The following is a 13,688-nucleotide window of genomic DNA, read 5'->3' on the forward strand; positions in this document are numbered from 1 at the left end:
CTGCTCAGAGGCACTAACACCGTCCACATGAATGCAGATTCGAGGCCGAGGCTCAGATCGACCGCTGTGATGTCATCCTTTTACCTTTTCATGTTTTTTTCTTTTTAATCCTCTTGTTTTATATTTTATTAAGTACGTGTGGTTTTACTCTACATCATCACTCTTCACTTTATGATCAGATTCTCGCCTCATATCGTTTTTTTTTTTTTTGTCGCAGTTGAATCCTGCTGCTCTGTTTCTGTGTGTTTCTATCGTCCTTTAAACACTTTGAAAAACGACTTTTAAAAAAGTTTATATACTTTAAAAAGACTTGGTAAATGATTTTGTGGACAGCCGTCCTTACCTGTCAAGAACATAGAGCATACTTGTATTTTGAAACTCTGTAGCAGCCATTATTTTGCATTTATCTCCGTCAGTATTGAAAACCAACACGTTGAGACTATTCATTTTCCATTACAGGGATCATCATGATGGTTTGTTGATCAGTTTGTTGATGAGAAAGCTCTGGATCAATAAGCAATAAGCAAAAGCTGAAAATACTCAAAGAGTCAGGCGATTTCATTTCTTAAGTTAAGATCCTCCAAAATCGAATTGTTTTACACTACAGGAAGTGTCTGATCAGAGAACCACGTGACACGTATAAAAACAAATCTAATGGCCTCCGTCATGTGACTTACTTCAGATTAGATTAAAAGGAAGTTAACCTGAATGCAATGCATGCTGGGAAACATGCAAATAATATAACAATAATTCTAAATGACTTAAACAGAGTTAAGTAAACGATCAGCTGGATGTTTAGTGTGACTCTAAGTTAAACTTAAATTACAAATTACGAGATTTTACTGAGCAAAGAATAAAATGAGGTTTTCCTGCATTTCTAAGGCCGAACAACTTGTCATTTTTATTTATGCCAAAGAACACAAGTTAGTGTTTTAGTGTTTACACCACATACATTAACAGCTGCTTCAGTTCCAGCCAGGGACCTTTCAGACATATGGAAATGAACTGCTACAAACAGCTGCCAGCTCAGAGGGAACAACACATGGAAGATGTAAAGCTCCAGAGTTCAGTAATTTGTACTAAATGAGCTAAAACATACAGAAACTCGATTAGCATGAGCTGCTCAGTAAATACTGAGAGAAAAATCCCTGGTGAGACTTTCCTCTAATGGCGGTGATTCTTCTCCGTTATTGATCACATGCAGTAATCAGGAGTTCATGCAGAGTGAAGAGTGTCCAGGCTTCGTTCTTGGCTTTTTATCTTTACGAGAATTTATTTATTTGGACCTTCACAGGATTTTAATCATGTATTTCAGATACTGTAAAAATTACAACTCTCTGTTTTTGTAACTTTAAGCACCAACTTGCCAAACACATGTCAGGTTTACAGATGCTTCTTGTCCTCTTTGACCGCATGCTCCATGCACACTTTACACACACACAGCGCACAAACCTCAGAGTCCCGCTCATGCATTTCAACAACTGAACAATGTGACCGTCCGCCAGAGCTAAGAGAGCGCCGTTAGTCTCTGGCAGAGCGTCTGAGACGGGAGGAGTTTATGCCTCGTCTGTACATCCTGAACCAGCACAGAGAGAAAGATGCGTCATGTATTTAACGTCAGGTCAGCGGAGGAGGGAGGGGTTTACAGCGAGGGACAGACCTCACAGTGGAGGTTGTATCGTGGTCAAAACAGACGGCGACATGTGTCATGAATTTGAAAAGAGCTGCACCTCCTCCCCCCTCTCTGTCCCCCCTCCCCTGGGGTTAAATACATTATTTATCAAACTGATAACTGATCACAATAATCATCAATAACACTCCGAACAACAGCAAATCTCTTGGACTGACCTGCGTGTGTCAAACATGTCTGTCCATGCTCATGACCACACGTGCAGGTTTCACGCCTCTTACCTCTGACCGTGTGTTGCCATGTCGATGGCTCGCCGTACCGGTACGGGAGACCCGCCCTCCGTGACGCTCAGCACCTCCATGGACTTCCTCTCCGGCCTCCGTTTGCCGTGGCGGCTCAACATGGGCGAGTCCACACGCTTCCTGGGAGGGTCTGCTGAGCGGGTTCAGGGTGAGGACAGAAGGTCAAAGGGCGAGGAAGGAAAGACAAAAAGAAACAAGTCAGAAACCAAACAAAATGAACCTTCTTTTCTTTTTTTATCTTAACAACTGTTTATTTGATCCGAGGTTAAAAGTCGAGGGAATGTCATGAATAAAAGAGGAAATATATAATCTACCAGTGGAGCTAAACGCTCAGGCAGAGTCGGCCTGGCTCTGTCTATTTGCTAAGGAAAGCTCCGCAGTCCAACGCTCCCTGAACTCCCCACTGTTCTCTAAAGTCTATTTAAACTTTAGAGCATTTGAAAGGTGGAAAATAATGTAATATTGTTGCAGCCGCAGGAAAGTTTCTTGTGTTAATGCCACTAGAAACAGGGCTGCTGTTTCCTGTGTTACACAGATAGACAGGTTTCTCTTTCCATTTTATTTTTGCTTTAGAAAGTCTGTTAGAAAACAACTCGTTTATATAGTCCTCTTTGTTATATTTAATTCTTTGATTTAGAAGCACTCGTTCACCCCTCTTTCACTTCTTCTTAATCATTGATTGTATCTTTATTCTATCTCCTCATTACCAAATAAATTTGCTTTATCAATCACATCTGATTTATGTCGCTTCCCCTTTTCCCCAAAAACGAGACATGACCGGCGTTTTATTTGCTGGAGAGGTGATGTAAAGATGTCTGTCAACTCTTCTGCCTCCTGCTGCAGCGGCTCGTCTTCAACTACCGGAGGTCAACAAATAGAAGATTTCCATCTGCTCTTTAAACAACCACAGTGATGCAGTTGTGGTTTATCAGCTCCTCTGGCAGGAGGAGAATCCCAGAAAGCCCAGCTCAAAGTGACGTCTCTGAGCTGTGGTTAATGTTAGCCACCTTCAGGTTTCTTTCAGTCAAATGTTCCTGGAGTGTGGATTTGTGTACAAGTCAGCGGTGCCTTCATGTGCAGTTTTTTTTGTGACCTACCGATCTCGTTGCGCGGCGGCAGGTTCTGGTCCTCGTGGCTGGGATATCTCTCTTTACGGTCCAGGAGGAGGAAGTAGATCATCTTTTCCTGGTTGTCACTGAAGAGAGGAGACAGCCAGAGAGAGTTTCGCAATCAGCTCGAGAGCCCATTGGTTAAGAGAGGGACAGTGAGACGCTCCATCATCACAAGACGTATTAAATAGAAGAATTCATCAAAGTGACAGTCTGTCTGCCCCTCTCAGCTCCTTCACCCTCCCTCCCTCCCTCTCACTTTAATCTGCTTCCTCTGTGGTTTTAGCACTTCTTCACTCCCTCCGCCCTTCCTCCCCCTTCTCCTCCTCCTCCTCCTCACTCACTCCTCAGACAGCAGGTCTTTGGTCAGTTTGTCCTTGTCTCTGAAGCAGCCCAGAGAGTGCATGCTCTCCAGTACGTCGGGGTCGATCTCCTCGGCCGCAGCCAGCGTCCTGATGGCCACCTTCCTGGGGACGGGCTGCTCCGGCTCAGGCTCGTTCTTCCCAGCTCTGCAACACAACACATGCAACTCACTGACGAGCCACATGATTATCAGAAAACCTTAAAACCACCTTGAGGCAGTTTTACGATTTGTGATATTGGTCGATAGAAATAAAAACAACTTAAGTTCTTTGCAGTTTTTTCTTGTGAATTACGACTTGGACCTTTTAGTTGAACTGGTCACATGTGGACAAAGGACGTATTTCAGATACAATTAATTAGATGCTGTAGTTTTATAGTTTTGCCAATTATTATTTATCAATAATAATAAAAATTGCACTTAAAAACATTGATTTTAGTGTTTCAGTGTCATGAGGTGTGGGGTCGAAACATGAATAGTCAGACTGTCAGACAGGTTGGAAACAAACCTGCAGGTCAGACAAACTCTCCCGAAAAAGAAATGAACCTTAAAATTATCACCCTAAAAATAATCTGGATAAACTGTCTCTGACCCGGATGATCATCTGACTGCTCGTGTTCATTGACCCATCTGATTTCTGAGTTCCCAGATCCCAGCTCTTACTTTGGCGAGAACAATAATATAATTACTGATAGAAAAACTCCAAAAATAAAAGCCAAACTGTATATATAAGAAACCAGCGCTGAGTGATGTGAAAAATTTAATAAAGAATCAGTTTGCTGATCTTTCAGTCAAACGTTATATCGAGTCATTAACAGAATTCTGCTTTTTGAAGCCCAGAAATAGTGAATCCATTAGAGATCAGAGGTCCATTAGGACGCAGCGTCCTGACGTTTGATCTCAGGACTAATGAAGCTGCTTCTTTTCTGAGAGGTTTCCATCAAGAACTGGCTTTGATGAGTGTATTATTATTACCATTATTGTTACTGTATTATCTGCTGCTGCGTGTTTTCTTCTATAAACTCACTTGATGTGGACATTCATATACAGACACTGACAGAAACAGGAAAAGAAACGACAGGTGGATGTACTTACAGGTACCACGTGTGCTTCTGGATCTGCTCTAACTGTGAGAGAAAATCAGAGCAGGAAACAAACATTAATGACTCTGTTTTTATAAATTAAGTCTCAAGAAAAGACTTTCTCTTTCATTTCATATTTATCTGCATGAAACAGGATGTTGGGCCAGTATGTGATGTTTATTATAGCTAGGTTATTATTAAGACTCAACAAGAACCAATTACATGTTTTCTATCCAATTACAAGTGTTTAAAATAAACACATCCAGGACAATTAGGACTTTAACTCCCTGCAGCGAGCCTGTGAGGCAGCACTTCCTGTCAGGCTGGATACAGACTCTTCCTCTTTAAGTAGGACTGACAAACCCCATCACCAACCGTGAGCTTTAAATTTAAAAGATTTAGTTCAACACTTCTACAGCACTTCTTCTACACTCATTCTTTTTACTCCTTTTCCCTTTCCTTGTCAAAACGTGGCGCCTACATTACCCACAATGCAACCTGACCACTAACAGTTGGCCGTGATATTGCAGCATCTAGCCTGCAGTAGATACGGGGTAGAGATTTATTTACTGGTAGTCTTCAGACATACCCCCACAAAAACAAAAATAAACAGAAAAGTTGGTGCATTACCCCTTTAAAGCTGATAGCTAAGTTTAGCTTCTATGATCTTGACAGGTAGAACTTTTTGGGGCAGGAAAGAGTCTGTTTAGGGCAGGAAAGAGCCTGTTGGGGCAGGAAAGAGCCTGATAGGGCGGGAAAGGGCCTGTTGGGGCAGGAAAGAGCCTGTTGAAGTAGGAAAGAGCCTGTTGGGGCAGGAAAAGAACCTGCTAGGGCAGGAAAGGGCCTGTTGGAGCAGGAAAGAGCCTGTTGAAGTAGGAAAGAGCCTGTTGGGGCAGGAAAAGAACCTGCTAGGGCAGGAAAGAGCTGGAGACTGGCCCATGTTACTGATGCTGGTGCTGGTGCTGGTGAATCTAGTGGGTGAGCAGGTGTCACCACAAACCTATGATCAGATTGTCGAAGCTTTAATAGTGATTCTTATGTAAGAAAGTACAATGTATTAATGGTCATATTATTACAGCTTTAGACTTTTAATCTGAAACTTCACAGCTACAGTTCTTTCTCTGTATTTGCGTCCTGTGTTTTCTCGGGGTGCTCGGATTTCGGTTTCCTCCCACAGACCCAAAGACGAGCAGGTCAGGTGAATGTGAGTGTGTGAAACTATCTCTGCAGTGACGTGGGTATAGTGTTGCAGGGTATCTGTGAAAAGGCTGTGATTATGGAAGTCCAATTTGAAGGCTTATCAGCAGCGGGATGTTGCCAAAAACAACTGCTCCAAGTTCAAACAGCCACAGACAGAACAGAAGCGAAAGCACATTATCTAATACAGCCTTTGTTATTTTTGTAATGTTTCTATTCTAAGCCAAAACAAATCCTTGGCCTGAGATGAAAAGATTTTATGCAGAGCACAGTCGCTGCAGGGCCAGTCATGGTGCAACTCTGCTATATTTAGCCTTAGCTGTCCCTAAAGCAACAGCCCAGACTGTGAAAATACAAAGCGAGCACGAGTCTCCTGACGGAAGATTTCAGCTCTCTCTCTCGCTGAGTGAGGGTGAGGCGTGTACAGTGGCTTACCGTGAGCCTCTTGGTGGCGTCCACTTCAATCATGCCGCGCAGAAGGTTCTGACAGTCCGGAGGGATGAAGTGAGGCATGTGGAAAACTCCCAGCTTCACCTTCTCCAAAAGATTCCTCAGGTTGTCGTCGTCAAAAGGCAGAGCGCCCTGGAGGAGCAGGGAGAGGAAACATCAATTAACTTGGATGCGAAACTAGTGATTTTGTAGCAGGGGCGAAATCAATCTGTGCAAAACTTTTGCATCAAGTTCAACTTTGGTTTGAACTGTTGTCGATTTTATGTCGACACTTCCTACCGTTGCAGCTCGACTGTCTACTACAGGAGAGAGACTAGTTCGCCGTAACCTGTAATACGTTAAAGATTTAGCGGGTAATTATAAGTTTCTGTTCATATTTGAATCTGTCATTTCGTTTATATTCAGTCATACCGTCAGTTTTATGGATAATGAGTATATTTGTTAAAGATACCTGATGATCTGACATGTAGCACAAACCTCCATCCTCTGTGTGTTGATGGAACCGTGACGCTGTCCGTGGTGCTGAAGTGAGAGACGGGTTTATACAAACTCCTCATCTGATATTAAATTGTCTCTAAAGCAAATATCAAGAGCTCTCGGGTCATTTTAAGAGACGTACGTGGTTCCGTTTAGGAAAAGATCGCGATTTGAGTTAAAATAAGTACTGTGTTGTTATCATGGTTACAATAACAGGAGGGTGAGCGTATGCATGCACCGAAGTCTCAGCTCCACACACGCCCTTCCTCTTTGCCCGTTTTTGGATCAGCTGGGCCGATGGGCTTGTGTTTTTCAGGGAGGATTTTTTACATTTTAAAAATGAAGGATTTTGCCTGACGGTGGTGCTGGAGGAAAAAGTCATGGGGTCACAAAAACCATCAGAAATCATTCACTGTGTGGCTCTAGATTCTATGGCAAAATGGCCGACAGTTGTTTTTCTCAAAACTCAGCGCTCACTGGGCAAAAATCAAAACCGTACAACTGGGACACTTGAAAATACAAAGCAGGCATCAAACTGCCCCTTCACCAGCTCACACAATGCCCCGCACTGACATCTTCCTGTTGTCATGTAAATGGCCTGTCAGGTGTTCGCTGAGAGATAATGCGGGTTCTGACAAAGAGGAGGACTGGAGGCAGCTTGTTAGAGATATCAGTCATCAGAGCCGGTGATGATGAAGCAGTTTGTGCTGCAGCCAGCCGGCTCTGCCTCAGCTCTCCAGCTGGGGAGCGCGCTCAGCGACTTGACGACTGATACTGTTTCCTCCTCACTGAAAACGAGCAGGACGGAGCCAGATGGCCACTGACACTGCGTGGGTAATCAAAACAACACAAGTGGAGACATTTATCTTCACATGATGATGACTGTTTTATGTGCTTTGTCTTAATCAGGGGAGGAACACGCATGCGTGCACACGGCACACAAACAAACATAGTTATTTACTTGGTTCTCTGACTGCTCACTTGTCACTGTCGCATTATAGAGCTGCTGCTATGAAAAGCTTTTGTTGCGTGATGTGCATTTTTATTTGACAGTGCTGCTGAGCGTTTGTACTACACAGCCGTCTGAATGACACGGTCTGATTCACACACTGCACAAAGCTGTCATTCAAAAATCTTAAATGGGAATGTTTAAAAAAAAAAACAAAACTGTGAAACCACAAATCAATTAAGACAAACCAGACAAACCAGTACAAACCTCAGAGACCGTACCAGCAGCAAAAGCTTTTAAAAGCTACCTAAAGATCAGACCTGATGTCAAATCCCACATAAAGGGTCAAACCTCTCCAGAAAACTGCAGTGGTAAAAAGTTGCTGGTTTATCTGTATGAGATGAAAGAATTATCACCTCGTGGTTATATCGCTCCACCAACCGTGTTTTTTACAGAACGTAATGATGTCACGCTGAAGTCGAAATTTGACTTCAATTGTGTCATAATTAGTGTATGAACTCATGAGTTATAGCCAAAAACATCTTTTGTGAGGTCACCGTGACCTTGACTTTTGACCTTTGAGCACCAAACTCTAATCACTTCTGTTTGTGCCACATTTGAAGAAGTTCTGTCAAGGCCTTGCTGAGAGATCCCGTCCAGGAGAATGGGACAGACAGACCTGATAAAGGGAGCTTTAGTACTAAGCGGCTAAAGCTCTTGTTGTTGCCGGCCGCCATGGTGAGGAGGAAGCTAATGCAAACATGCTAACATTTAGCATGTTAGCAGACTTGCATGCTACCTTCAATCTAACCCTGTTTTTGAGGTAGTTTCTGGAAGCATCCTGTCGTGAACTGAAGCCTTTGGGGAAGTGGACATTCTGACCTGTTGGTGACGCTGGGTGAAAAGTCAGTTCATCCTCTGGGAATCATGAACATCTGTACAAAATTTCAGGACCAAAGTGGCGGCTAAAACTGACTTACACTTAACTTTTTTTTCTAAAATCAGGGTCAATTTATTTTGTATTTTGCTGGATTTAAAGTTTGTGAATTTTCCAAGCGTTCTTGGGTAAAACGTGACGCGCATGCTGCACGTATTGATTTTACTGATTTCTTGTTTCGTGACCAATCATTTGATCGAGGTCTTGCTCATTCTGGGAATTGTTTGGTTTCTCTCGATCCTAGTCTACGGTCTCATCCTGACGCAGTAAAGTGCCTCGAGATAATGTTTGTTATGGAGTTATAGAGGTTCAGGAGAGTTTTATGTCTGCACTCAGTTCATTTATAATGCGGTTTCAATCTTTTATCGGTACACAACATGTTTCCAGCATCTCATTTTTAATTTATTCCCAGCTGGTGTAAAACCTCATCGACTGCAACACTTTTCACGAAGTTACAGCATCAACACGTTTCCCATATTCCCAACACTAACAACGAGCGCAGCACATTAAAAGTCAGATGTGAAGATCACAGATTTGCCTTTAACAGCGACCTTCAGTAATAACAACAACACCAACACGTTCCCGTCCACCAGTGTGTTTGAATGTTAACCTTTAATTCCCTGGTGCTGCAGTTTATTTTGTGCTGAAACGTTTTTCTGACCTTTGTCTTCACCTTGGATATTCTGCTGGGAATTGCTGCTTCATTCAGCGTAAATATTTGCCTCAGGAACAAACTAAATCAACTTCTCATCCAACCCCCTCCCCCCAATGAAACACTGCATCAAACCAGGGGCAGGTTTTCCTGTGACAGCATGTTTTGTAGAAATAGACGAACACAATATGAGTGTGAAAAGATGAAGATCATGAAGATCATTTATAATTTCAGAGACTCCCTGATGAAAAGGTTGTGAAAAAAATTAACATCAAGAATCCAGGACACTGTAGTTTGACATTGTAACCTTCAAAATAAAGTGTTAACTGAAACCTGGGAAACTAAGATGGAGGAAGTAAAGACTGAGGTACAGAGGAGCAGGACGTTCAGAGTATCAGAATGTGTCAGTGTATTTTCTGCTGTTGTGGAGCAGCCGTCACTCACCACTAAAAGTGCAAACAGGATGACTCCACAGCTCCACGCATCTGCTTTCCTCCCGTCATACTTCTCCCCCTGAGACAGACAGACAGACAGACAGACAGACAGACAGACAGACAGACAGACAGACAGACAGACAGACAGACAGATGAGACTTGTATCATATGCTCAACATTCATTCTGAGGCCATTTCCCAAACTGCAAATCACCACGAACGCTCTGAGGCTTGGCGTCTTACTTAATAGAAAAATCCCCCAGTATAAATATATATGTATACATATATAGTGTATATACTCCATATATATATATGGATATTCCTACAGTATAACATCAGCAAGTTGTGATGCTGACGGCACTGCAGGAGTTATTTTGGGAAGAAGAGTTTGACTTCTCTGGTGCACCCGGCCGCCTCGTCTGTAGGCGTAGATCTGGGTACGGAGCGCCGGGAACCTCCAGGTGCCGCTGAACTGTCCCCCCCAGCAATATATAGATCCTGTCATTTTAACTCCTCGTCATGTTTTCCGTTATTTTCTGGTAACATTTATTTTTGAAAATCTGTCATATCCACAGAAGAGCTGAGGCAGGTTCTCCGAGATGCCGGAACAACCTACCTGCCAAGAACCCGAGGAGCAGGTGCACGAGGAGAACTGGAGGTGGTGTGAAGGTTGTTTTAGAGGCAAAAGTGCAAAAATACAAACTCGTCTGACTCGTGTATTAAAGTTAAAACTACACCTACACCTTGTTTATAAAAAAGAGAAATGAATAAGAAAGTCATCATCTGTGCTGTGTAGAGTTGATACAGGGAAGAAAGCGTCGTCACTTCAGATTCCCATCTGCTATTTTTTTAATTGCCATATATGAAATATAATGTATGTAAATATAAAATAAAACATATATATAAAAAATTATCATAAAACCTATTAGAAAGTAGAACATTTTCAGATATTGGCATTTATGTCTGTATGTGTGTTTGTACTTTAAACAAACGTAGGTTATATAAATACATTGGGTTCAAAAAGTCTGAGTGTCAGGAACAGAGTGAAATCAGCGAGGACGGAGCAGTGACGTAAGAGCCGTTCCTGTCGGAGCTGCTATTACTGTATGAAAGAAAGAGAGAGCACTTACCCTGATAACCTCTGGGCAGGCGTAGTGCGGAGATCTGGAAGAGAGGCAAAGAGCGGCGGTTATGGTGGAAAGGACTCACACACAACATTACACTACACACTACACACTGTCAGGGAACACAGCCAGCAGCCACAACCATCACACACTGAGGAATAAGAGACCAGGTGAAGCTCTGCACAAACGTCTGACATAAGAATTATAAACCACTTTACTCATGAAGAAAAAGAAACTACAGCCTGACGTGGTTCATCATTTCTTTTTGTCAGCTAAGTGAGGATTACATAACAGGAAGTGGCTGCCACGATGTGACACATTTTAAATGCAAACAACAGTGGCGGGAGAAGAAGTTGAATTGTATTATTATCGTGGGAGATTGGGGTGAATCTTTAATTAATTATTTTTATAAAATAAAAAAAAAAGATATTATGAAAATTATTGCACATGGCGATGTAGAAATATTGCGATATTTGATATTATTGTAAATCAGCCGAAGCCTAGAAATTAATATCATAACTAACATTTCAAATGCAACTGAGTTTTACTTTTATATCTTCTGTGTTACTGAGGTGATACTTTACATCGCTGCTGCACATTGATGCAGATCAGGTGCATATTGGTTTGAAACTTCTGCTCTACATTAAATAACTTTAAACATTGTACCTTTTGTAACTTTACAAAAATATTTATATATTATATATTAATTTATACATTAAGACGATAAACAACTCAAGGAAGTTTCAACCATTTATAATGTATTTTATTATTGTACAGAAATGAATCACAGTAATGTGGATACCAATGGAAGAAATGTTTTATATTGTTTATGTGATCTGTTGCAGATAAGCTAAACTCTCTTTTCTGTCGACCATTAATGAATTCTGTTGTAAACAATGACGGGCTAATGATCTGATTGTAAAAGATATAAAACAGTTCTGCCTTGTATGGATTTATGATGTAGTTATATATATATATGACACAATAACAAAAATTTAATTAATTAATTTTATACTCTAAAGCAAAGAGATGAAGTGAAACAAAGATTAAGATGGTAATAAAAAGACGTATTGATCTGGTTTGTGAGAGGTTGTTCCAGAGTCAGAGAGGATCAATAACACGAGAACAACCGCCTTCAGTTTTCAACGTTGGAGCAGCCAGAACCATCTGCTCCTCAACACAGCTGACCTGACCACCTGATGCTTCGTATGTCAAGAGGAAATCTTTTAAATCATTTCTAGAAGTGACCAGGAGTCAATTAACAGCAGCTGAATATGTGACATGAAACCAAATACATAAAATAACTGATACTGATGAAGTTGTTCTGTTGAATGAAAATCTCATTTCAAGGATTTTCATGCCTTCAAGTGAAGGAGGAGGAGAGGAGGACTGTTGATAAAGTGAAATCACAACATTCACAGATGCATAAGACTCATAATCAGATAATGACACACTCGCAGCAGCGAGAACACACACTGCTCTTCCTCTGTGCGGATTAATCGTAACAAATGGAGCAGAGAGATCGGCTTCTCCTAACAGTGTTTCATCTAAACTCCCAGAGTAAACACACTCTCCATCACGGCCAACATCGTATTTAATTATGCTAATGTAGGTGAAAACAAGTCAATCTGAGCTTGTGTCAAAATACACTAACTGCAATCTAATTGCAGCCGAGCAAATCTTCCTCCTTCCTGCCCGAGGAGACTCGTCCTCAGTCGTCGAGTGACATTTAATAAATTCCATTAACGTCACATGAAGTGGAGGAGCCATTCGACTTGTTACTCATGCGAGATATTTACAGACTCCATCAGTGATTCTTGGTGAAAACTGTCTGAGCCGCTGACGTGCGGAAGACTAATCTGACACATCCTCACAGCTCTGATCTACCAGACCATCAGGACGTATGCAAATCTCTCAGTAATTATCACCCGCCGCCCCAAATAACACTGACCGCTCAACCGCCACAGCAGCTGTCAGAGTCATAACTCATCGTACACACACTGTCGCTCACTCACTTTTTACAGCGGCCCACAAAACGTCCATTAAATGTCAATAAATCCATTTAGAAGTGATAGGGGGGAAAAAAGGGTCCAGGCTGTCAGGGGCCCACGCCGAAGGGCCGACAAACTGAACTCAACTTAAAACAACCAACGGACGATTTGCAACGACAAACCTCCAACAAGGAGCTTCATGACTCTAGAATCCTCTCCCTCTCTCACCTCGGTAACCAATCAGAATTTGTCACAACCTCAACCAGCCAATCACATTATAACTTCAGTATCTGTTCTCCTTTCTTCTGCTGTCATTTCAGAGTCCACATAACATCCAGATCTAATCACCAAATAGCAATAAAAGTCTCTCCTGCTCAAAGCGGTGTGACTCATGATGCAGATTTACCTGAATGTAAACACACGGGTTAAAAACACAGAGGTGTGAGGTTGATTCTCTCTGCACCTGTTCTCTCCAGGTTTGCGGTTCAGTGCAGAATCAATGACTGACGCCGCACAGGTGTTATGATCTGACACTGACAAGCCTTGATGTGGACCCACTGTGCAGGTAATGTCAGTAATTAGATTGTGCTAACTTGTTTTATTTTTGTGAAATGCATAATGTATGAAGGTTATAAACTCCATGAAATCTAATTTTAATTCCCTCTAAAAGATCATAATGCATAAAGTGTTGGAAGAGCGCGTATCATTTTATTTTACATTGTAATGAAAAGTTGGAAATGTGTGTTCTGGTCCAGAACAAGACAGGAAATGGACCTGGAGGTGAAATAGTTTTAGGATAAATTTGACTTTTCAAACGTCTCGATCCAAAAGCATTTCTCTGACTATATTTAAATGTGTAATTAAGACTTGATTCACATTAAAATCTAATTATTTAAAAGCTGATGTATAAATAGTCACACGGAACCTTCATATCTGAAAAAAACCTTTTCTCAACCAACATTGGTTCAATTTTAACATCTAGAGAATCTTCTTT

General features: G+C 41.7%; 1 protein-coding gene across 9 annotated transcripts in view; it reads right to left on the minus strand.

The window, feature by feature from the left end:
- LOC111644331 (serine/threonine-protein kinase BRSK2-like) overlaps positions 1-13,688 on the minus strand; it is a 128,804-nt gene that overhangs the window by 27,843 nt on the left and 87,273 nt on the right. For 5 of the 9 annotated variants that reach the window (XM_087170126.1, XM_087170128.1, XM_087170125.1 and 2 more), the window contains exons 6-12: positions 10,710-10,743; positions 9,591-9,659; positions 6,117-6,263; positions 4,498-4,529; positions 3,386-3,550; positions 3,030-3,127; positions 1,912-2,065 (exon numbers count right to left, since the gene is read on the minus strand). In XM_087170126.1, the coding sequence (XP_087026252.1) occupies positions 1,912-2,065; positions 3,030-3,127; positions 3,386-3,550; positions 4,498-4,529; positions 6,117-6,263; positions 9,591-9,659; positions 10,710-10,743 (699 nt within the window). The remainder of the gene's footprint in view (positions 1-1,911; positions 2,066-3,029; positions 3,128-3,385; positions 3,551-4,497; positions 4,530-6,116; positions 6,264-9,590; positions 9,660-10,709; positions 10,744-13,688) is intronic. The other 4 variants (XM_023393173.2, XM_087170127.1, XM_023393175.2 and 1 more) reach the window with 1 other exon arrangement.

This window comes from Seriola lalandi, unplaced genomic scaffold, assembly GCF_002814215.2.
Source record: "Seriola lalandi dorsalis isolate HSWRI2012SDOR001 ecotype SW California unplaced genomic scaffold, Sedor1 jcf7180002054929, whole genome shotgun sequence".
In the NCBI taxonomy this organism is placed as follows: Eukaryota; Metazoa; Chordata; class Actinopteri; order Carangiformes; family Carangidae; genus Seriola; species Seriola lalandi.